The 23,274-nt window shown below is 34.7% G+C and overlaps 1 protein-coding gene across 3 annotated transcripts in view; it reads right to left on the reverse strand.

Moving 5' to 3' along the window:
• The window catches only part of TFEC (transcription factor EC), a 100,464-nt gene that overhangs the window by 20,463 nt on the left and 56,727 nt on the right, over positions 1-23,274 (reverse strand). For 2 of the 3 annotated variants that reach the window (XM_007504175.3, XM_007504177.3), the window contains exons 3-5: positions 19,852-19,944; positions 2,746-2,860; positions 1,150-1,206 (exon numbers count right to left, since the gene is read on the reverse strand). In XM_007504175.3, coding sequence (XP_007504237.2) covers positions 1,150-1,206; positions 2,746-2,860; positions 19,852-19,944 — 265 coding nt within the window. Of the gene's footprint in view, positions 1-1,149; positions 1,207-2,745; positions 2,861-11,597; positions 12,793-19,851; positions 19,945-23,274 lie in introns of those variants that run through there. The other variant, XM_007504180.3, reaches the window with a different exon arrangement.

Raw genomic sequence — 23,274 nt, forward strand, 5'->3', positions numbered from 1 at the left:
GACTTCAGAATACTGTACATTGGTTATATATTATGAAAGACACAGTGTTGTCAACATATTCTTTAAAAATTATCCTGTTTTCTCAATTAGTTATCTATTAGAGGATACAATTGACCAAAATGCAAACATCTGACTACACTTGCAGGGATTACACAGGGCAGGACTATGATATCTTAATATCAATAGCGGAGGCAGGTACAGAAAGGAGCCTGTTAAAATTTATTTTACTATAAAAGATTGCAAATTTCCAAAGCAGTTTTATTGGTTAGAAACCATTGCTTCTGAGCCATAATACAGTTTAACAAAAGTAAATACATTCAACTCAGCCATATACACTTGAACAAAGGAGAGATAAAGAAAGGTAAGCAAAATTTTTCACTAAACAAAAAGGTCTTGGTGCTCATTCTGAGTATCATATATAATAAAATTCCAGAAATTTGCTGTTAGAAAAAAAGACATATTCTGTGCAAAGTTTCCACAACCAACATAATTTCATGATTTCTTTAATGTATTAGAACTAAACATTCTTATAAAGTCATGAAGTCTTGTTGTAATGTTTTGTCTATTTTCACCTATTATGTGCCATCTCCCTTCTATCTTTCCCCAGCATAGGAAAATAGCATCCTGGGGGCAGCTGGGTAGCTCAGTGGATTGAGAGCCAGGCCTAGAGATGGGAGGTCCTAGGTTCAAATCTGGCCTCAGACACTTCCTAGCTGTGTGACCCTAGGCAAGTCACTTAACCCCTATTGCCTGGCCCTTACCACTCTTCTGCCTTAGAACCAATACACAGTATTGATTCCAAGATGGAAGGTAAGGGTTTTTAAAAAAATAATAATAATTAAAAAAAGAAAATAGTATCCTGTAATATAATTTTAGCTACCATTCTATTTTTATTAACCTAATTAATAATATACCAGATATACCTACATATATTTAATTTTTTATTATAAGTAAAAACATTTTTGCATTTAAAAAATATTTTAGTTTCAAAATCTCCCTCCCTCCTCCATCTATACAATTAATTAATATTAATTTGACATGAAATAACTCACAGAAGAGTGTTCAAAAGGCAGCATAGTATTTTAGTTCCAATATATTTCTTTTCAATCTATTTACTTTTATTGGAAAAAAATATATATATATACTCACTGAGATTATGATTGTCCTTTTTTTGCCTCTCTTTTGCCAGAGCCCGAGTATCTGTTTCTGATCAAAAGCAATATTATTAAAATATACTTTGATTATATCTGTTTGGATAGCTTTACTTAATATATTTAATAATATAAAAAGATTAAAATTAAGTGAAATTATGTTTACTTAGTTAACACCACTAATCATGCATTTTTCACTGAAATATTTGCAAATTTAAAACTCTTATATGTCATAATTGAAATTAATAGAATCTCAGAAGTCCTATTTGAATCACAGGGGCTTAGAAGACCTATCTTCAAGAAGGAGAGGAGGGGCTTTCCCTCTTGCCTTCAAAGATATTATATTATTACTATTGCCACTTAAATTTTCCAAATAAATCTAGATTTCCACATCTCTTTGAATTGAATTTTATTTGAATTTCAAGGCTCTCTTTTGGAAACAAACTCATTAGATTTGATCTAGGAAATGACATTAAAATTCTCTTAAAATTCTTTAGGTAAGTATTACTTCTTAAAAAAAACAAACCTGTTGAACTAATATTTTCATATTTTCTTTGGAATTTTATTGGACAGGTATTTTAAAATATACTTATATGTATATAAAAATAGAGATATATATGTAGATCAATTTATCATGTTAGGCAGATTATGCCTAATATGCCTATTTATGGCATACAGACCCATAGTGAGAAAAAAACTATCATGTCCTAATGAATTAAGTGTAATTTTAATGTCAATATTTTGAAGAATATATTGAGTCACTAACCTACGAAGTCAGTGTGACCATTTAATTTTGTCTATATGTTTCCCTTGTAAAACTAGGCAAAGGTCGGGAAATATGGGTACTGGCTCTGAGAATAACCAGAATTGAGAGAATTACTCATGTTCTCTGGTTGCATTTCCTTCTGTATAATATTAATAACAGAAGAGATGAACTCCAAGTTCTTTTCTGTTCCTAGGAAGTAGAAGTGATTCTAAATTCCTACTTATTCTTTATATTTTTTGATGTAATGGCAAAATGCAAATGAAAGCAGTTCCACTTGAAAAGAAGAACAAAATTAATTCATTTGTTCATGATACTAAATAATCATTTGACAAATATTTTTCACCAATCTAACTTTTTGTTTGTAATCTAATGTTATTTTGCTAAATTATTGAAGCAGTTGAAAAATGGAACACTTCTTTCAGTTAATAAAATAGCTCAGCCTCCTTGTTAGGTCAGTTAATAATGTGGTAAAAAACCTATGTGGCAAGAGAGGGGAAAAAGCACATTGAGTTTTACCTAATTCAACTGGCTGTGTTGGTGTGATTTCAGCAAACATATTGCCAAAAACTAGCCTTTTGCTATTTTTATTTTATTTATTTTACAGTGATTTAACCATTTATCCTTCAAAGGAATATTCTATATGTCTGTTTTGCTTTATTTTTAAATGCAAAGATTTTATTTTCCCCAATTACATGTAAAAACAATTTTTAATATGTTTTCTGAAATTACAAGATCCAAATTGTCTCCTTCCTTCCCCTCTCTTGGAGATGGTAAACAATTTGATATGGGTTATACAGTAGGATATACAAAGAATATTTGCATTATTACCTGGAGTTTCCCTTTTCACAGGTTGACTTCTTGGACAGGAGGCATTGGTAAGTCCCATATTAACTGGAGAAATCCCCTGGTCACCATTGTACACATCTAAGATGCTTCCAGATAACTTTGTGTAGTAGGGAAATAAGAAAAATATATATATATACACATATATATATATAATATAATTTTAATATCAGGATAGGTTAATGAAATCAACCCCCACTGCTACTTCTAGTATAATTTTAACAAATTTTCTATTTATTAAGTTTTGGTAAATCTTTGTCAGAAAGCAATAGAAGACAGGTATTTAGAAGGATAAAACATAAGCTTGAGGACGGGTACTTACTACGCAGGTTAAAAGACAAGCTCTGGTGCTCATGGAAACAGATTGTTCTTGAATGTTCTTAAATATGAGAGTTTAGATCTATTCCATAGTTTAGCTAAAAGTAGGAACAATTAAGAATCACAGCTTGATAGAAATGAATAGGAACATCAGGATAGATGGAAAATTCATTGCAAATCAAGTTAAAACTGAGGAAGATTTCTTGTAAGGATTTGTTAAAATTCTATTTTATTTAAAATATAAAATTATTGTATTAAATAAATGCTTAAAATATTACTTTAAATACTAAATAAATTCAATCAAGCATCTCATGTTCAAAAGGAATATTACATTAAGTTAAATGAAACTTATCTTCTTTTCAAGAACTATTTTTCTTGTTATAAACAGTTCTACTGCAGATAAACTCTTGGCTAACACATTTCCTCCTTATAATAAATGTAGGGTCCACCCCAATAGAGCAAAACTACATTACCTAAGTTACTTCCAAGAAAATGATTCTGCAGCATGCCATTACTGATGCTCAATTTGAAAAAGCCACCAAGACAGTATTAGAAAATCTGTTCATGTATTTGAACTCCCAAGAAAATTAATTTCAAAGCATGCCTAGAATCTGCTGTGACTATTACTGAAGAATAAGCTATATTTAATATGAAGGATCTGAAAGTTAACCACATTTCCATCTTAAATAGCTAAATTTCATTTTAGAAATTGAATCAAGAACTGGACAAAGAGCAAACTTTCTTCATTCTTCACAATCTTGGTATGGTCTTTTTTTGATTCATCTAGCCCTCTCTCACTATCCACCCACATCTCTTCTCTCTTTTCACTACTAAATTTCAAGAAGAAGTAAAAAAGGTAACTTTTTCCAATTTCTAACTGTAGTAGTAGTAATACCTACCATTACTGATTTTTGTTAAAGTCTTTGCAATCTGATTTCTGAGTCCACCACTCAATTGAAATTGCTTTCTCAAAGAGTACCAGTACTTTAGATACTAAAACTTTCTCTAGAACTCATCCTTTTTGTCTTTTCTATAATTTTACATATCATTAAGACCAGAAGATCACAGATATAGAATGTTTAAGTTAGGGTCCACTTTTCTCCCCTGACCATCTTGCATTCTACCTCTCCTTAGTCTATCTCAATGGATCTCTGACTTTCAACATGATGTTCAAGCATCACCTTTGACATCCACCTTTTTTCAGATTCCCACCAGAGTTAGTGCCCTCCCTCCCCAAACTACCATAAATTTATCTTGATAGTATCAAGGACTCAGCCTCCCATTGCAGCCATTTCTACAGCATACCTTCTCCATTTTGCCAATCCTCTTCCCTTTCTCCCAACCAATATCTAAGACCGTGCCCCTAGGACCATTCTGGGCTTTGATTGGTATCCTTTTAGCCTTATTCTAGCTAAATACAGATGTCCACATCCCTTTGAGGCTATTTCCATGCCATGCTACTGGTGCTCTTACCTCCTCCCCTGCTTTCTAGCTTCTTTTTTGTATAGTGTCCCCCAAACCCCAAAGAATATATGCTTCTAGAGGGCACAGATTATCTGTCTTGCTTGGATGTGAGTTTTTCAAATTGTCCAATGTCAGCCAGGTTGTAAGGGAGAAAGTTAGGATTTGATCCTAAGTCCTCAGACATCAAATCTAATGCCCTGTCCAGTGATCCATGCTACTTGGCTTCCAGGGGAAAGTTCTTACAATTGTTCTTCTTTTTGTTTGGCTTCATCACCTTAAGTCTCTTTTTTGACTTTGTCATTCACCTGTTTCTCTCCCACCCCTCACCCCCATTAGCCCCAAGCTCCGACCTGAGTCCTTTTTGCTTGTTTTTCTCCATTCTCTCCTTTGGTGATTTTAATCTAATTTCATAGGTTCAATTATCAAAACTACATAGATGACTCCCAAGGCTTTGTATCCAGACCCTTTCTCTCTCCTTAACCTCTGAAAATTCACTCCTACATATTCTACACCCTCAAATGTGTACTCAGCATCTTTACCTGTATTTCCAACAGGCCATTCAAACTTGAAATATTCAAAGACCAATTTATCATCTTGTTCCCAGGCTCAAAATTTGGAAGCTCTTTGACTCCTCTTTATGCTCTTCCCCCATATCCAACTGGTCATGAAGTCCTGTTGATACTACCTCTCTCTGCATCCCTCTTTTTCCCTATTCCCATCACCATCACCATAATTCAGACTTCATTTCAACTGGCCTGGACTATTGCAATATCTTCCTGATTCTTCTTTATCTCCATTGTCTCTTCTTTTTCAAGTACATCCTCTACACAGCTACCAAAATAATCTTTCTACAATACACATCTGACCACTTCACTCTTCTGTTCAAAAACTAGGAATGACACCCCTTTACCTCTAAGGAAAGTGGAAAATTCTTAGCTTGGCATTTATTCACAATTGGACTCTGACACATATTTACCATGTTACTTCATGAACTCTACAAATTGTCACACTTGGTATATAGCTATTCCCTAACCTCAATATATTGACTTCCTCTCTTTATGCCTTTCTTCTGCCTCTGTTCCCTCATCTATACAATGATTTGGAGAAGGAAATGGCAAATTATATCTTTGCCAAGAAAACCCTACAATAGGATCAGAAAGAGATGAATATGACTTAAGTGATTGAACAACAACCAATATGATAAAAAGGTACTTTCTTCTCATTTCTTTGTTTAGAAACTCTTTATTCCTTCTCAGCTCAAATTAAAAGGCTTCTTTTCCACTTACCCTTTTCAAATTCCCCAAGTGAAACTCACTTTTATATCACATATTCCTAGAACAACTTGTCTGGATTTCTCTTTAATTCCCAATCTCTACCCATTTATTGTTATACTTAAAACTCTGCTAAATCATGTTCCTACCACATATTTATCAATTTAATAGAACTTATTATTCTCCCTTCATGGAGAAATCATGGCTTTTTAATCTTTCCCTTCCCAGCACTCAACACAATACCCTCTCCACAGTAGGTATTTAATAGATATTTGTTCATTTAAATCATGCTGATGTAAAAATGGAGACTTGAATACAGGACTTCAATCCCCAGAAGTCCTTGCTCCACTTCCCCAGAATGCTTTGTAATATCACTGAATTCTCACTTGGGCTGAGATCGAGATGGGGTATTTAACTTGATTGGAAAGGCTTCTGGGCCTCTCTCTTTTCTTTCCTGTTTCTGTTTGCAAGCAGATGAGGATCTTTTCATAATGTAGGTAAGGTTGTCTAGGCCCATGTGTTTTCTTATTCTGTATTTTCTTTAATCCTTAACCTTTAATAAATCTCTAAAAATAGAATACTCCTTGCAGAGAGAAACTAATTTCTACTTGAATCAGTTTCCCCAAATTTTTAATCTTTACACTTGGAGATGGTTCTCCACTTTCAACATTTCACATAACAAAGTTTTACAATAGAGGCAGTCATAGGAAAACCTCAGAAAATTACTAGGTATATGACATTGGACAAGTAACTTAACTTTTGCCTCAGTTTCCTCAATTGTAGAATGGGGATAAAATAGCACCTTTCCCACTGGATTGTTGTGAGGGCAACATGAGATAATCTGTAAGATATCTGCCCTTTAGTCAGCACTGTATAAATGCTTAATCCCTCTTCCCCTTCCAGCTTCTTACATATATTGCCTTCATGGCCCTGGGAAAATTGCTTCACTTCATAGGACCCTAAAATGAACACTCCAAGTTGCCAAGAAGATGGTGAACCTCATTTGGTAGGTGGGGTTTCCTCACCTGGAACTCCCTATACTAATGATTTCATTACTTTCATACTTTTTCATTACATTCATTACATACATACTAATGATACTAATCCCTTTAATAATAACAGACAACTATTAAAAAGGAGAGACCAGGTCATTGTGGATAGAGAACTGGCCTTGGAGCCAGGGAGCCCTGAGTTCCAGTCTTGCACAAACACTATCTGAATTTCTCTGTAAGTCATTTCACTTTGCAGGACCACAAGACTATGAGTTGTACAGAAGGTAAGAGCCTGAATTAGAAGTTTCCTCAACTGGGAATTCCCTGAAAATCAATAAAAGGTTGAGTCCATATCCTGGTAAGTTTGTAAAAAACTTTTCATATGTTCTCTCATATCAGGTTCTTCACCATCACTTGCTGAGGAAGGTGCCATTGATATCCTCACCTTACAGATTGTGAAGATTAAATTTAATTCTCCCCTGATTGTGAAAATGAAATTAACTCTCCCCTGACTGTGAAGATTAAATTGTAACCCCTGCCCATTTTTACTTTTAATCACCAAAGGTGTAAACACCCCATTTACATTTGAGTGGCAGAGGTCTGTGACCCACGTGTACAATAGGGGGTGATGAATCAGAATTAAACTGAATGCCCCCTGGGCAGTCCTAAAGCAAAGCTTCAACTATGATTGGTAGATATAAAATTAGGGGAAGGCATGGGAAGTGATGCAAAAGAAAGTGTCTTTAAAAGGGAGTAACAACTTCCTGAGTGGAGTTCAACTTGGACTTCGGTTTCTTTTGGAGTTTTGAGTTGGAGACTGGAGAAGAATCTTCTGACTGGATGTGAGACCCTGTTCCTGGTGAAGCTGTTCTTAAATCTCTTCTTTTGGACTGACACTTGGTAAGTAAAAAGAGATGACTCCTTCTTGGATTTTCTGGAAAAAAAAAAACTAGCCTCAGGAGAGACCTACCTCTTGAGAGAGACTTCCCCAGGTCCTTGGCTACAAGGGCCACGGCCTCTCTGGTTAAGGACTAAACTCCCCTGCCTGGTTTGAGCCTGAGGTCAGAGTAAATTATTTAGTGCTTAGGCTAGATATCTTACCCTATCCTCTCTCTAATTTTCTAACTTCACTCTTTTTATATTTTGTAAATAAATTATAATTAAATCTCTTTGGAATAAATTAAATTCCTGGTGACCTTATTTTAAATATAATCCAGTCCAACATTTTTATATAATTAACCTCTTTTTTTCCCCTTACAAACTGAGTAAACTGAAGTAGAGAGAGGTTAAATTACTTGGCCTGGGTCACACAGCTAGCAAAGCATCTGAGACAGAATTTGAGCTCCTCTCAATTCTAAGTACAGTGCTCTTCCACTTAGAAGCCTCTATGTTTTCTGAATTTAAGCTCTACCAAGTCCTGAATTAGAAAGGCTACATTTATGGGTCTGAAAAAAAGGCCCAAATAAGCAATGTCTGGAGAGACTCATCCCCACAGGAGTATTCACTAAATAATGATTTTTCTACTATAGCTACCCATAAAAACTAAAATTACCTAATCACTGAGGGAATGTGATCTAATTCAATGCAGGGAATTCCCATAGTGATACTGACACAAATCTTTGAAATCTTAATGGTGAAGTCACAAGTATCTCTCTATTCTAAGGTTCCCATAATCTAATTTTAATTTCTTGATGTAATATTGCCTCTTTTTCACAATTCATATTTCATTCCCTTTTTCATTTTTTCCATTTAAATGAAGATAGAGACTTTTATAGCCATCATAATCAGTAGCACCATAATATCATGATTGTGCAATTTAAAAAAAATTGATTCAAATACATTTGGCCCAGGATTGAATATTTTATATTTAGGATATGTTCTTACTTAGGAAAAACTAAAATTTGGTCATTAGGCTATTTTACATTTTCTTTTATGGCTGGGAACAGTTCTCATGAGCTCCTTAGTCTCCTTTCTCTTCTTTGGCAGAAATTGCTTCATCTGCCTTTTTTTTCCTTTTGTGGAATATGGCCAGACTCTTCTCATTGACCTCTGTAGACTTGAGCTATTATTCAATTCAACAAACATTTATTAACATATATCATGCATCAGGAACTTAATAAATGCTTGTTGATTTGAACTATCAAAAATTTTGTCTCAGACAGGAAGTCTTAAGTTCATGTCTGGTCTTGACACACATGGTTGTTTGGCCTAGACCTTATGGATTCAAAGACTAAAGAAAAAAAATTCAAGATTTCATGCTACTCAGGGAAGATATTAAAGGTGCGGAGAATAACATGTGTATGGGTAAATATAAATGAAATGAAAAATAAATACAAAAAAATTTGGGGAAGGACAGGAAGATCAAGTTCAAGAAAGGGTGTATGTATGTATATATAATATATAAGGGGTGCCACTTGAAGTGAGTGTTGAATAAAACTCTAAATTTTACTAAACCAAAGATAATTAATTCATATATTAATAAAAAACAAAAAATAAAAACTACATCTCTCAACCTTACCTCTCACATGTGCTGGAGATAATGTTTATAATGCGTTACATCCCTGGAAGTCTTCAAGTTGATGATGGAGGATCACTTGTCAAGGCAGGGATGAGTGAGCTAAGATGGAGGACCACTTGTCAAGGCAAGGATGGGTGAGCTAAGATGGAGGACCACTTGTCAAGGCAAGGATGAGTGAGCTAAGATGGAGGACCACTTGTCAAGGCAAGGATTAATGAACTAAGATGGAGGACCACTTGTCAAGACAGGGATGAATGAGCTAGATCATCACTGAGGTCCCTTTCAACTCTGAAAATCTATAGGATACATTTTTTGCCTGGATGTCCCATAATTACCTCAAAATTAACTTGTACACAGAACATTTACTTCTCTCAGTTCCTTTAAAACCTCTGACCTTTTTCATTGATCCCATTATTTTCTAGTCTGCCCAACTGCCAACTTATTTTTTTAAATTTTTACCCTTTATCTGCTATTCATAGTGGCTCATTAAGTCATGATTTTTTTTTTTCATTCACAATGTCTCTCAGATTTGGGAAGATAAAATAGAGATATAAATGGAAAGCCCTATGTTCTCCATTCCCATGATAACAGGGATCATTCACATCTAATTTATGACATGATATAAAAGCAAAGTTCCTGCTCACAACTCTCTCTCCCCTCCAAGCCATCCTTAAGAGTAGAAAATTATTTTAATAATATTTTAAAATCACCAACTTCATCAAGTTACTTTTCCACTCAGGACTATAATATGATTCTCTATTGGCAATCACATCAAATCTAAACTCTCCCTAGCTTTCAAGGTCCTTTATAACCTGGCCTCATCTGATCTATCCATCCATATCCCTGCTCCTCCCCAACATTCACTCCACTCTGGTCAGGTCACTTTTTGTTTAATCTACTAACCTTGCTGCAAATGCCCTCCATTCTCCCTTCACAGATCAAAATTCCATTCACCCTTTAAGTACCTATCAGGGGAAGTTGGACCTCCATTAAAAAGGCTTCCTTGATTATTTCAGTCCATTGATCCTTGCCTGCCTCTTTTAAATTCCATTTTTGTGTATCATATGTACCACAAAGGCTAGTGATTATTTTGTCTTCATATGTTCATTTCATCTTTAAGTTCATTAACAACAAAGATTATTTCTTCTGCTATCGTTGTTTCCCCGAGAGCACTTAAAATATCGGTGGTAGAGGGTAAATACTCAGTAAACAATGAATGACTGATTGAAAGGACACATGATAAGGTCTTCAGACATAATGCATCCTTTGTCTCCCTGAAACACCGAGGAGAAGGCTGTTTGAGTTTTTAAGACTGTTTCTTGGCTCCTCAGCTTTGCTTTTCCACTGAAGATACAGCCATACTATTACAGAAAGGGGCTGATGGGAAAAGTTAGCATGAGGCTATTAGGTGGAACAACTGGGGACATAAAAGGAAGATAAACTACAAGCATAAATGCAGAACTCAGTAGGGGAGCATGTACATGTACAATGTATGCATACATGAAAAGCTTAGCTTTTCAAAGATTAACACATTTTCCTTTGGGGCTCCTATTCATTTAAATGCAGTAGACAGTACTTTTACAGTTTTAGGATGCACTGTTGAGTTCAATCCTGCCTCATTTCTGTTTGCCAAAGCCAGGTTCTGAGGTTCAGATGATAAACATTGAACAGTGAGGGGAAGGCCTACTTATTTTTTTTAGTACAAATAATGCATAAAAAATCATAGAAAAAACAAATTTTTAAAACCAATTTCTGTCCCATATAGTCTGAGTTGAGCAGAGAAAAAACAATGTAGGAGGAGAATGTGTAAACCTTAAAATCTAACAAATGATCATTTTACTCTCATTCTTTTCACTTATATATGCATGTATATGTGTACCTTATGTATATCTAATATATTTATTAAATATAGCCAATAAAAAGTAACTTAATAGTTAAGTACTTAAATAGCATATAGTTCCTTCCCAAGGTAAATCTAAGTTAAATGTTTACTCTTTAAACAAACAAACACAAGAAGCCAGAGCAGCATGTTACTTCGGTTCTAACAATCTCATAGAAAATAAAACATAGACTTTTAAAGTTTTCATAAAATAAACAGCACTAAACTCAATCAACTCAGACACGAAAACCTGTTAGTAGCTTAGCTTCTGTTTCCATGTGCTCCATTAGCCTGCTTTAAAGATAAACAATTGGGTCTAAGATAAGTTTCAGTTCAGCATTTACTGTACTTTTCAACTCAAAACACTGCAAGATATCCAAAATGCACTTGCTCACCAGTCTGAACTTTGGAGAGTCTATAACCTTCACAATAGCAATGGCTTTTTCTTTCTCCTTCACCATTCTCTTTGCCTTAAACTTGCACACAGTAAGTAGAAGAGCTAGACTGAAACTCCTGCACTGAAGTGAACTTTGATTCTTCCTTGGACTTTAAGACCAATTTGGTCTAGAATGTGATTGACAAAAGCTTCCTCACTAATGTTATGCACATTTTCAAGTTACTAAGCTAAGCAAAGGCTTGTTAATATTTACTCGATCCCCATCCCTGGAATGATTTTGAGCTATAACTGTATAGTTAGATTGTCAAATGCCATCAAAATTTACATATCCCTGGTTGAAGAAATGTAAGATGAAGACATGACTAACTTGGGTCAGCAGAATTACATTTACTTCAGAAAAAAAGAGCATCTTATTGGCTTTCATAAAGTGTAGCAACTGCATTTCCCTCATCATAACAAAATCATTTTCACTGAGCCATAAAAAAGGAGAATATTTTATTGATTTGATATTTGTTTCTAAGAACTATGTTTCCCCTACTGGAATGAGGAAGTCTGGAGAGTATTTAACTTCTCTCTTCCATGGATTCTAATTATTCTCTCTGTATGTATACATACATATATAATTATTGACTGTACATTTGCTAATCTAGGGGACTAAATTTCTGACTTACCCCAGAAGCCAAAGTGGCCAAATTGTTGATTCTTTTTGGTTACCTTAATGACTGACAGACAATAATAATTATTTGGTATTTGCCACGTGGCTTCGCCAATTGGTCTATGACAGGTAAAAGACTACCAATGGGTATCTCCTTACTATTCTCCAAATAAAGTCATCTGTCAATTGGCAGCTATGTGAAAATCTGACCTTAGGCTTCGTGAACAAAGAAGAAACCATTCCTTGAGGTCTTATTTTCTTATATGAATTTTGACACACTAACTCTCTGATGAAAATAATTAATTCCTTCCAAAACAGAGTTGAGAATGAATAGGTATGTGGTTATCATCAGTAAGTGGTCATTAAAATCTCTTGACACACATTCAATTTATAACCACATCTTCCTTTTTTTAGTGTACTGACACAAACACTTATTCAAATATCAACATTTCAATTAACAAATAGAGACATGGGCAATTTAGCCTGGAAATAAACCTCCAAAAGGCTAAAAAATGACAATCACTAAGGAATGAACAAAGCCATCTGATCCTGCAGGCTCATTGGCACTGCCTCTTACACTTTTTTTTTTACTTTTTTAAATACAATTTATTAGCCACATCCTTTAATTCTAATTTCCCCCCTAAAACACTCACAACTTGCTATTACATTGTGTAGTTCTGACTGCATTAGAGCAAAATTTTGTCAGCAAATGTCTGTACACCTAATGTTGGAAGGAGCCTCAGAGACCACATGTCCATTTACCATCCAAATTATGCACACCATTTTCAATAGTGTCCCAAAGCAGCTATTTTTTTAAAGAACTTCAAAAATCAGTCTAATACACATGTGCTTACCCTATAACTTATTGCCAGACCAAATATGAAATTCACTTCTAAGGAATCTATTTGCTTCAAAATTTCAAGGATCTATAATTTCATATGTAAGGATATTCTCTTTTATGATGCAAATCCCAACCCATGTCTAACTTAGAAAACAGGTTAATGAAATAGTAAGTAATTTAAAGAGTTCTTAAGGCAAGAAAATCCATCAATACACGAATACTCCTAGGTCAATAAACCTCTACAAAAACAAGTAGGCTGGTCCTTGGAAACACAGATATATAGTTTATTGTCAGTCCCACAGTCAAAGACTTTCCATCTTGGTTGATCAAGATGTTGCATTCTAGTTTTAGGTGGACTGATTCCTTAAAAGGGCATAGGAATAGGACTTTAATACAAATCAATTGATGGGAGATATCTCAACAATAGCATAAAACAGATCAGAAATAGAAAAAAAATAATAATCCAGACTTTTCTATAATCATGAAATGCCCTAATATCCACAATTCATCAATTATAATTTCAACATAAATTACACTGAATGCAATCTTTATAGGTTTATAGACAAAATAATTCCACTGGCTATTCCAATCACTGAAGCTCTTATGTATCTTACACAAATTCCTTTCTCCAAAGTCATCAATGATGTCATAAATGTGAAATCTAACCCTTCTTAATCATCATCACTCAAACAATAAATAAACACTTATTAAATTTAGATTATGTACCAGTGATTTTGCTAAGGGCTGAGGATATAAAAAAGACATTGCCTCAAATTGCTTACAATCTTCTTGCATTAGTGTTGACTACAATTTCCTCCTGAACAGTCTTTTTTTTTCCCCTCTGGTTTTCATGGTAGTGTTCTCTCTTAGTCCCACTCTTACCTATTTTCTAAACTGGAACTCCTCGGTCTCCTTTGATAAATTATTATACCTTTCATAGCTACTCATAGTGAGAATACCATGCCTCACCAAAGGCTCTATCTTATATCCTCTTCTCTTTTTCTTCCTATAATCTCCTCTTTGATGAACTCTTCAGCACTCATGGATTTAATAATACCTCTCTGAAGATGACTTCTAGATTGATTTATGTAGTCTTAAGTTTTCTTCTGAACTCCATTTCTGTATCACCAACTGCCTGTTGGGTATTTCAAACCACATGTCCAAAACAGAATTTATTATCTTCTCTACTCAACTTCAGGCACCAATATCCTTTTGGTTTAAAATTCTGATGTCACTTTTAACTCCTCACTCATCCTACATATCCAATAAGTTGTTAAACATATCTTTTTTTCTAAAATATTTCTCATATTTCCTTCTCTCTCCATTCATATATTCATAACCCTAGTTCAGGACCTTGACATTGCTTGCCTGGATTACTGAAATATCCTCCTATGGGATATTCCTGCCTCAGTTCTCCCCCACCTCCTACTTCATCTTCCAGAAAAACACCAAAGTGATTCTCCTTAAGCTCAGGTATTTCCACATCACTTCCATAATCAAATGCTTTTATTGAGTAGCACCAAATATAAATTCCACTGTCAGTCATTTAAAGCTCTTTAAACTTGGTCCCCAACACACAGATGAAACTCTTTATCATAGACTTATTGATTCAGAAAGGATGTGAGGGCATGGGTGAGTTGAACAGAACTAGACACATTGGGGAGATGACTGATCAATAAAAAGATTAAAGTAAGAAGAAGCTAACTGGTCTCAAACAATCAACTGGGTCTAATATTTATGATCCTCTACAATGTAACAGCCCAATTCCACCTCCATGAAGTTGGTAAAGAATGACAAACTCTTAAATAATATTGAAGAGAAAATAATTGTTTCTGAATTCATACTGAAAGTCACAAAATTAAATATTTAAGTGATTGTGCTGGCCAATCAATGACTTAACAAGTACCTATCAAGTATGTGCTAAGTGCTAGGTAGAGTTCCTGCCCCTTGGATGACTTTCATATAGATTATTACATTCCAATTCCTGCTATCCTAAGTTCTAACTTTGAGGTTAACAAGAAATGGATATTTTGGGCTTATGCTAATGGATTGGCCTAGTTTATCCAAATGTGTTTTTATCTTCCAACAAATGTGTTTCTATGTTCAAAAAAAAATACCAATCAAAGTTAGAATCCTTAAAAAAATAAGTTACTGTCAAATATGTCATATTGAACATGTATATGAATTTACCATAGGCAATAATCTCAGCTGAGAAAAGTCATTTATACTCACTGAGATGAGTCATGCATTTAGCATCATGTCAACATTGCATCCTTCATAACAAATCCAAGAAGTGGATATATTATAATTAAATCCTACTTAGAAATCATTTTCAAAGAAAGAAAAAATCATGGTAAAGGTTTTTTTCTTTCCATGGAACAGGATATTTCAAGTAATAAAATTTATACATAGAAGAAGGTAGTTCCCAAGAAATTAAGCCAGTTTTTCTTTAATCTATAAGCTGATGAAACAATAAGAAAATAATATTTCCATTCCAGGAAGCTAGATTTTCAGAATTTAGCATGACCAAATTCTGTCAAATTCTATTTTGCTTTAAGTGTGAGGAGAGACTGAAGAGATAAAATCTCTTGAAATAGCAGTCCCTATTAAAGTTAGATGGATTCCTAGGCTAAGAAAACAAAGTTTGAACATAAAACTTACCCCCCGCCCAAAAAAAAGCCCCAAGTTTAAAATTCTGTTGATGGTAATTAAGTGCTTTAGTAATCATTAAATTGCCAGGATAAGAGTAGGAGTAGAGAAGTGTGGGGAAATAGGAAATAGGGCATCCTCTCTTCTAAAAATTAAAATATTAAGGGGGCCTTTTATGAAACTTTTTGAAGAGTCACAATATGAATTTATGACCCTCAAAACTAAACCAACATCCCTTGTACTCAAGGAACAAGCCCCATATTTTGCAAAATTGTTTCAGTAACTCAGTAAATCATAGATTTAGTTCTGGAAGGGACCCTCTAGTTCAATCCCTCCCCAATCCCAATATAATTTTACTAATGAGTATAAAGTAATTTATCCACAATTACACAGATAGTATATGTTATAGTTGGCATTCAAACACAGATTCTTTGACTGCAAATCCCGTAATTACTTCTTCTCCTGAACCATTTGAAAGGCAAAGAGCTTAGAATTCCTATCATTAATTCAAGTTAAAAAAAAAAAACCTAACTAAAATCAAAATTTAGAGTGCTCACCTTTTTTCTTTTATATTCTGGATGGATATAAATTTCTGGAAATTCCCCAAAGAGTCCTGAAGGAGGATCTATATACAATACACCTTGCATCCTTGGTAATTTTTACATTAGTAATGAGAAGTTAAGTGAGCAGTTGCAGATGAGATGCAGTCCTTGGATTGCACTGCATATTGCTACAAATGAGAGAAGGGCATCAACCAATCTAGAAGGAATTTGTCCTGATTTCAACATCAGTCATACCTTCTGTGCTTCCGTACAGGGTGCAGAGTGTTTTACATGAATTGTACTAGCTGTAAAACCCATTTATGGCCTCACAATAAGTTTCTTTTTTCATCATGGTAATGCTTACTCTTCTAAACCTCTGTGACTGGGAACTTCTCTCTCCCTCCAAGTCTCAGTTCAACTGCCACATTTTACAAGGGTCTTTTACTAACCTACTCAGTTTACATATTATATATATATATATATATATATATATATATATACACACACATACTTATATACACACATATATACTGTTTACCATGCCAAAATAATATCATTATTTTAAGGTTTACAAAGGACCTCACAAATATTTCATTTTATCCTCAAGACAACCCTTAGAGCTAGGTGCTATTATTATTATTATTATTATTATTATTATTATTATTATCCTCATTTTGCAGATGATGAAACTGAGATAAACAGAGATTAATTAATGGTTTATCCAAGGTCTGTGTTTAAGAGGCTTCTCCAGAGTAGCATGTAAGTCCATGCCTCACCTGGATTATTACTCTAGACTCTTAACTGGCCTCCCTGTCTCAAGTTTTCTCTTATTCCAATCCAGTCTTCCATCCAAATGCCAAGGTGATTTCCCCAAGCACAGGTTTGATGGTGCCACTCCATTCTTAATAAAATCCAGTAGCCCCCTCTTGCCTCTAAGATAAAATATAAGCTCTGCCATTTTTTTTATTTGAAGCCCTTCACAACTTGGTCCCCAAATACCTTTTATAGTTTCATTATGCATTAGTTCTATTTCTGTACTTTTACACAATCCATTGCCCAAACTCTCCCTTCTCAACTCTACCTCCTAGAATCCTTTTCTTACTTCTTTGAAGAATCAGCTGTAAGAAACCATTCTAATCTCCCCAAACTAAACTATAATATCTATCTGTCTTATCTATCAATATCTATACTATCTATCAATACCCAGACTCATCATTCACATTCTTTAAAGTTCTATAAAGTCACCATGGATACTGAAATAATGAACACTGATTCATTGCTTCTGCTAGAAATACAAGATTATGTTCCTGGTCGCACTTGAATTTTAGCATTTTTGGAGCAGCCTCACATTCAGACTGGGGAATTTCCTCTTCCTTTTTCTGAATATGCTATATTGTTGATTTATTAATATCGTACTCATGGTCAACAGCATCCTAACCCATGACTCAACTAAGGTAACTGAGCTTAGGGATGAAACTAGGCAATGTTTCAACACTCTACTTGGTGGTCCTTTCAAGTAGCAAAACCACTCAACAAAAAGCACAAAACAACAACAACAAAGTGTCACTAAATAGATCAAGTCGAGGAAACTTGTTTGCAGTATGAGGGCTAAAACAAGAAGGCAGAATTTTGCCTCCTTTGACCTCAGCTGGGTCTTGTACATTGAGGCATGTGTGTGAATGATTGTGAAAACACTCAAATATCAATTTCACAAATACAGAATTTGTGAATGAGGGTCAACTGTATGTGTATATACATATATGTATTATATATATATATATATGTGTGTGTGTGTGTGTGTGTGTGTGCATATGGGGTGTATGGGGTGTTCAGGAAGGGGTAGTATCTCTGGTATGGAGGGCTTGTCCTGCATGTGAAGACTGCTTCAGCTGAACAGACGGAAGAAACCAACAAGAAGGTTCAACGGCTGAGAGGGCGACGCAGCAAAGCACTGTGGAATGTTTAGGGCATGTTGGAGCACAAAAGACAACACGGCCATCCAATGCAGCTGAGGAAGTCTCCAGGTGTAACGACGTTTCGTGCCACTGGACCCAGGCTTCCAACTCCGAGAGAGTGGGACTGTCTCTGTGCATTGACTTTTCCACTTAAATCTCCTTCACACACAAGTGTCTTTGTGAACACTCATCTATCATAGATGAAAGCGCTCAAAGACAATCATCATCCTCGATTACTGAGAGACTACTACTACTACTACGTGCATGTGTACATATAATTTGAATACAGAATGTGTGTACATATATTTAAATGTATATACATTTAAATATGTGTAAATTTTCTCTAAACTCTTTCCCTTGGTGATCTCAGCTTCCATGTGTTCAATGATCATCCTATGCAAAAGACCCTAAATCTTTATTAACCTTATGTTATTTGGTTATCTCTAATATTGGATTATTAATGCTTGTTTAGATCTCTCCATAAAAACATAAAATAGATATTACATATGTATTTTGCTTAAAACAGAATTATTTTATTGCCTTAATACATTCTTTTTTTTTTCAAAATTTCTTATTTCTATCAAGAGCATCACATTTACCTAGTAACCAAAGATCATAATTAAACCATCTTTCTTGACTTTTTTAATGTCTCTCCCTTCTTGACAATCATTTATCCCGTCTTGGCAAGGTTACCTCCATAGCATTTTTCAAATCCATCTTCTTTATATCCCCACAGTCACCATGTTAATTCAGATCCTCATCATCCATGGTCTAGACTGCTGGAAGTCTCCTAATTGGTTTCCCATATCTTATTCTCTCTCCTTTCTGGTCAAAGGACTTGGAGTCGGTAGGTTTAAATTAGATCCCTCCAGGCTGCTGGGTGACTCAGTGGATAGAACCAGATCAAGAGATGGGAAGTCCTAGGATCCCATCTGATCTCAGATATTTCTAGCTGTGTGACCCTGAGCAAGACTCTTAATCCCCATGCCTAGAATTTACTGCTCTCCTGCTTTGGAACCAATACATAGAATTGATTCTAAGATGGAAGGTGTAAGTTTAAAAAATATAAATCCCTGCTTAGATTCTTACTAGCTGTGAGAACTTGGTTAAGTCACTATTGAAATAAAATGTTCTCATTGTTCTTTCTGTATTCAAATTATATTTTATTATGTATGTATATGTTGTATTCCTCCAGGAGAATGTAAACTTCTTGAGAGCAAAGACAGTTTATTTTTTGTTTTCTTATCCTAAGCACTTAATACAACACTTAGTACTCACAGTAGGCACTTAATAAATGCTTGTTGAATTATACTGAATTAGAGTGGTACAATGACTTGGCCAAGGACACACAATTAAATGTGTCAGAACTAGGATACAAACACAAGTCTACTGTTCAGCTCAGTTATTTTTCCACTATATATACTATGTTTAGAAAAAAAAAAGTTTTTTGAAAAGAAATTACGTTTTCTCAGTCACTTAAGAAGAGGGAAAAATACCATTTGAAATAATATCTTTTAATGAAAGGTTTTAAAAAGAATTTTAAGTTTTACTTATTTCTGTTATATTTTATTCTGTGACACAGAGATCAATCAAAATCTAAAAATACTCACCGTCCTTTGCATTAGTGGAGCTTCTGGACAGCCTGTTCCTTTATCATTAAAACTTGATTCCATGCTGATTATGTCTTCAAAAACATTCTCCATCTAGCAAAATAAAATAAACTTAAAATAAACATACAAAATTATAAAAACTACTTTAGATTTATAATCAATCAATTGACAAGCATTGGTTAGGTTCTCCCCTTAGTTTGGAAACTTGATCAATGATTTCATTTAAAAAATTATAGTGGTATCTATGTAGAAGCCCCAAAATCTTTTAGATATGAAACCCAAAAGCTCTGCCATCATTTTATTATATGACTTTGGACTGTACGTTTGTATGACTTTGTTATTTAATCGTGTTGGACTTCCCATGACCCCACTTAAGGTTTCTTTGGCAAAGATACTAAAGTGGTTTGCCAATTCTCTCTCCAGCTCATTTTATAGATGAAGAAACTGAGGCCAACAGGGCTGAGTGACTTACCCAGGGTCACATTGCAAATGTCTGAGGCTAGATTTGAACTCATGAAGATGAAGTTTCTTGACTCTAGTCATGGGAAGATGAGGTTTCTTGACTTCAGTCATGCCACTCTATCCTTCTAGCTCTCCTTATTATCTCGAGTATGTTAAAAAAAGGGATATTGGCATAAGTGGTCTCCATGACCCATCTAGATCCAAAGTTCTATAAATCAGCTTTTCCCTCCTTTAGTCTATATTGATTTTCTCCATATTTGCTCAACTAACCTAAGTAGCAAGACAGTCCTTATGAAAAGAAACGGATAGTTATATCCATTTAGCTAATATCCCACAATGCCTAGATCATTCTTCTAGATTCAGAGTCCAGGCAAATAGGGCCATATATTAATAACTTCAATTCACCTACAAAATTCTTTTTTTTTGTTGTCAAAAAAAGTTCTGTTGCTGAATTATGACAATACACAAAACAAAAAAAGCTTTTGAGGGATTGAATCCAAATTATAATTCTAGTAAACCACTCATACAAAAATAAGGTTATATATCCACCCCAAAAACCTAAAAACCCAATGAAATTTATCTCATCTCTCAGTCTACTTTATTAATGTTTTCATTATCAACCCTTTTCCATTTCTTTATCTCTCCTTTTCCATTTTTTCTACCATTTTTTTCTTATTCATAGAAAAAGAGGATATTCAGAAATGCCTGTCTGGGTACAAATGGGTGAAATATGTGTTCATGTTCTATTAACTCAGGATGTGAAAACCAATAAAAGAAAGTAAACATAAATAGTATAGGGACATTGACACTCTTGTTGATGGGTCAGAATCTTTCATTTCTTCATTAATTTTAAATACCAAGTGACATGACCATGGATTTCAGAGAATCAAGAATAACATGGCTGTAGCACTGCTGGGTTTGTACCCCAAAGAGATAATAAGGAAAAAGACATGTACAAAAATATTCATAGAGCTGCTCTCTTTGTGGTGGCAAAAAATTGGAAAATGAGGGGATGCCCTTCAATTGGGGAATGGCTGAACAATTTGTGGTATATGTTGGTGATGGAATACTATTGTGCTAAAAGGAATAATAAAGTGGAGGAATTCCATGGAGACTGGAACGACCTCCAGGAAGTGATACAGAGAGAAAGGAGCAGAACCAGGAGAACATTGTACATAGAGACTAATACACTGTGGTACAATCAAATGTAATGGACTTCTCCATTAGTGGCAATGCAGTGATCCTGAATAACCTGGAGGAATCTATGAGAAAGAACACTATCCACATCTAGAGGAAAAACTGTGGGAGTGGAAACACAGAATAAAAACAACTGCTTGATTACATGGGTCGAGGGGATATGGTTGGGGATGTAGACTCTAAATGAACATCCTAGTGCAAACACCAACAACAAACATATAGGTTCTGATCAAGGACACTTGTAATACCCAGTGGAATTGCACATCAGCTATGGGAAGGGTGGGGGGAGGGAAGGGATGGAAAGAATATGATTCTTGTAACCAAGGAATAATGTTCTAAATTGACTAAATAAATAACTTACAATGAAGAATAACAGCTGAAAAAGATGTGGAATGCAATCTCATCTAGTTATATATACACTAGAATTTTCTTAAGAATAAAATAAAAATAATTAGGACTACTTCCTAAAATTAAATTACTTATACATGGTTTACTTATGGTAATCATGTAATCAGACGTCTGGAAATCTTGAGGTATAACTGTTATTATTGTCAGCAGGTATTAGTTTTCCAGTTTTCCCTTTCACCTATGTAATAAAATTAGCTCTACATCCAAAGAATAATTGACAAAGGAAAAAGCATTTTTTAAACACTTGTAAGGATTGACAAAAGTCACAGTAAGCAAAAAAAGTTTTATTCTTCTCTTTTCTCCACAAGAAAACAGACAATATGGAAGCCACTCCAGATATTCTCTATTTTTTCCATTCCTTCCTACCTCCTCTGGGACCTTGATTCATAATTTTTTTTTCTCTCATATCTATAGACTTTCCCTCTTCACCAAGTTCTTCACCTTCATTTACAAATAAATTAAGACCTCTCTTATGCTATACAAATAAATATAAACTGTCCTTGACCCTAATTTCTAAGACTACATATTCTTCAGTCATCCATTAATTTATTCAGTATGTAAAAAAATACCAGTTATGAACAAGGCACTTTTTTTTCTAAAACTGCTCTCTTTAGGATGTGATCTCTGAATTGCCAGACCGAATTGCATTGTTTTTCAGGTTGATCCTCCTTGACCTCTCAATAATATTGACACTCACTCATCCACTCATTAAAATTTGCTCCCCCTTTGGCTCCAATGACACTGAATAATTTGGGCTCTCTTCTTATTTCTCTTCTCTTTTCATTGATTTCTTTGCTTCCTTCCACCCCCTAGTTAATCTCCTAGTGTGAGCTTTTCCATGATTATTTATCACTACTTAAGTCTCTAGCTTCAGTCCATAGCAATATTTCTGGATACAGTCCTACATTTCCAGCTGCCTGCTGGACATTTTCCCCTGCATATTATGTCAACATGTCAAACTTAATTTCATGAACTGAATCCTTCTTTCCCCAGAAACCCACTTCTCTTCCTTGGTTTCCTTCTGGCATTGGTGGCACCATCATCTTCCAAATGCAATGTCAACTTGTAATTCATCGCTCTTTTTCAGCTCTAAATCAAATCTTGTCAATTATCCCCATGAAATCCCTACTGCATCTGTTTCCTCATTTCTATCACTGCCATCACTAGTTTCCCAGAACCTTATTTCACTTGTATTATTGTAGCGGTCTGATAACCAACTTATTTGTCTCCAACCTCTCCTCCATTATAGACTGTGGAAAGGAAACAAGAACAAGTTTCCCTAATACATTTTATAAGACGGAGAGAAGAGTCATTTTCCTATCATATTCAGAAATCTGCAGTGGTCCTCAACTGCCT

This window comes from Monodelphis domestica, chromosome 5 (genome assembly GCF_027887165.1).
Source record: "Monodelphis domestica isolate mMonDom1 chromosome 5, mMonDom1.pri, whole genome shotgun sequence".
Classification (NCBI taxonomy): domain Eukaryota; kingdom Metazoa; phylum Chordata; class Mammalia; order Didelphimorphia; family Didelphidae; genus Monodelphis; species Monodelphis domestica.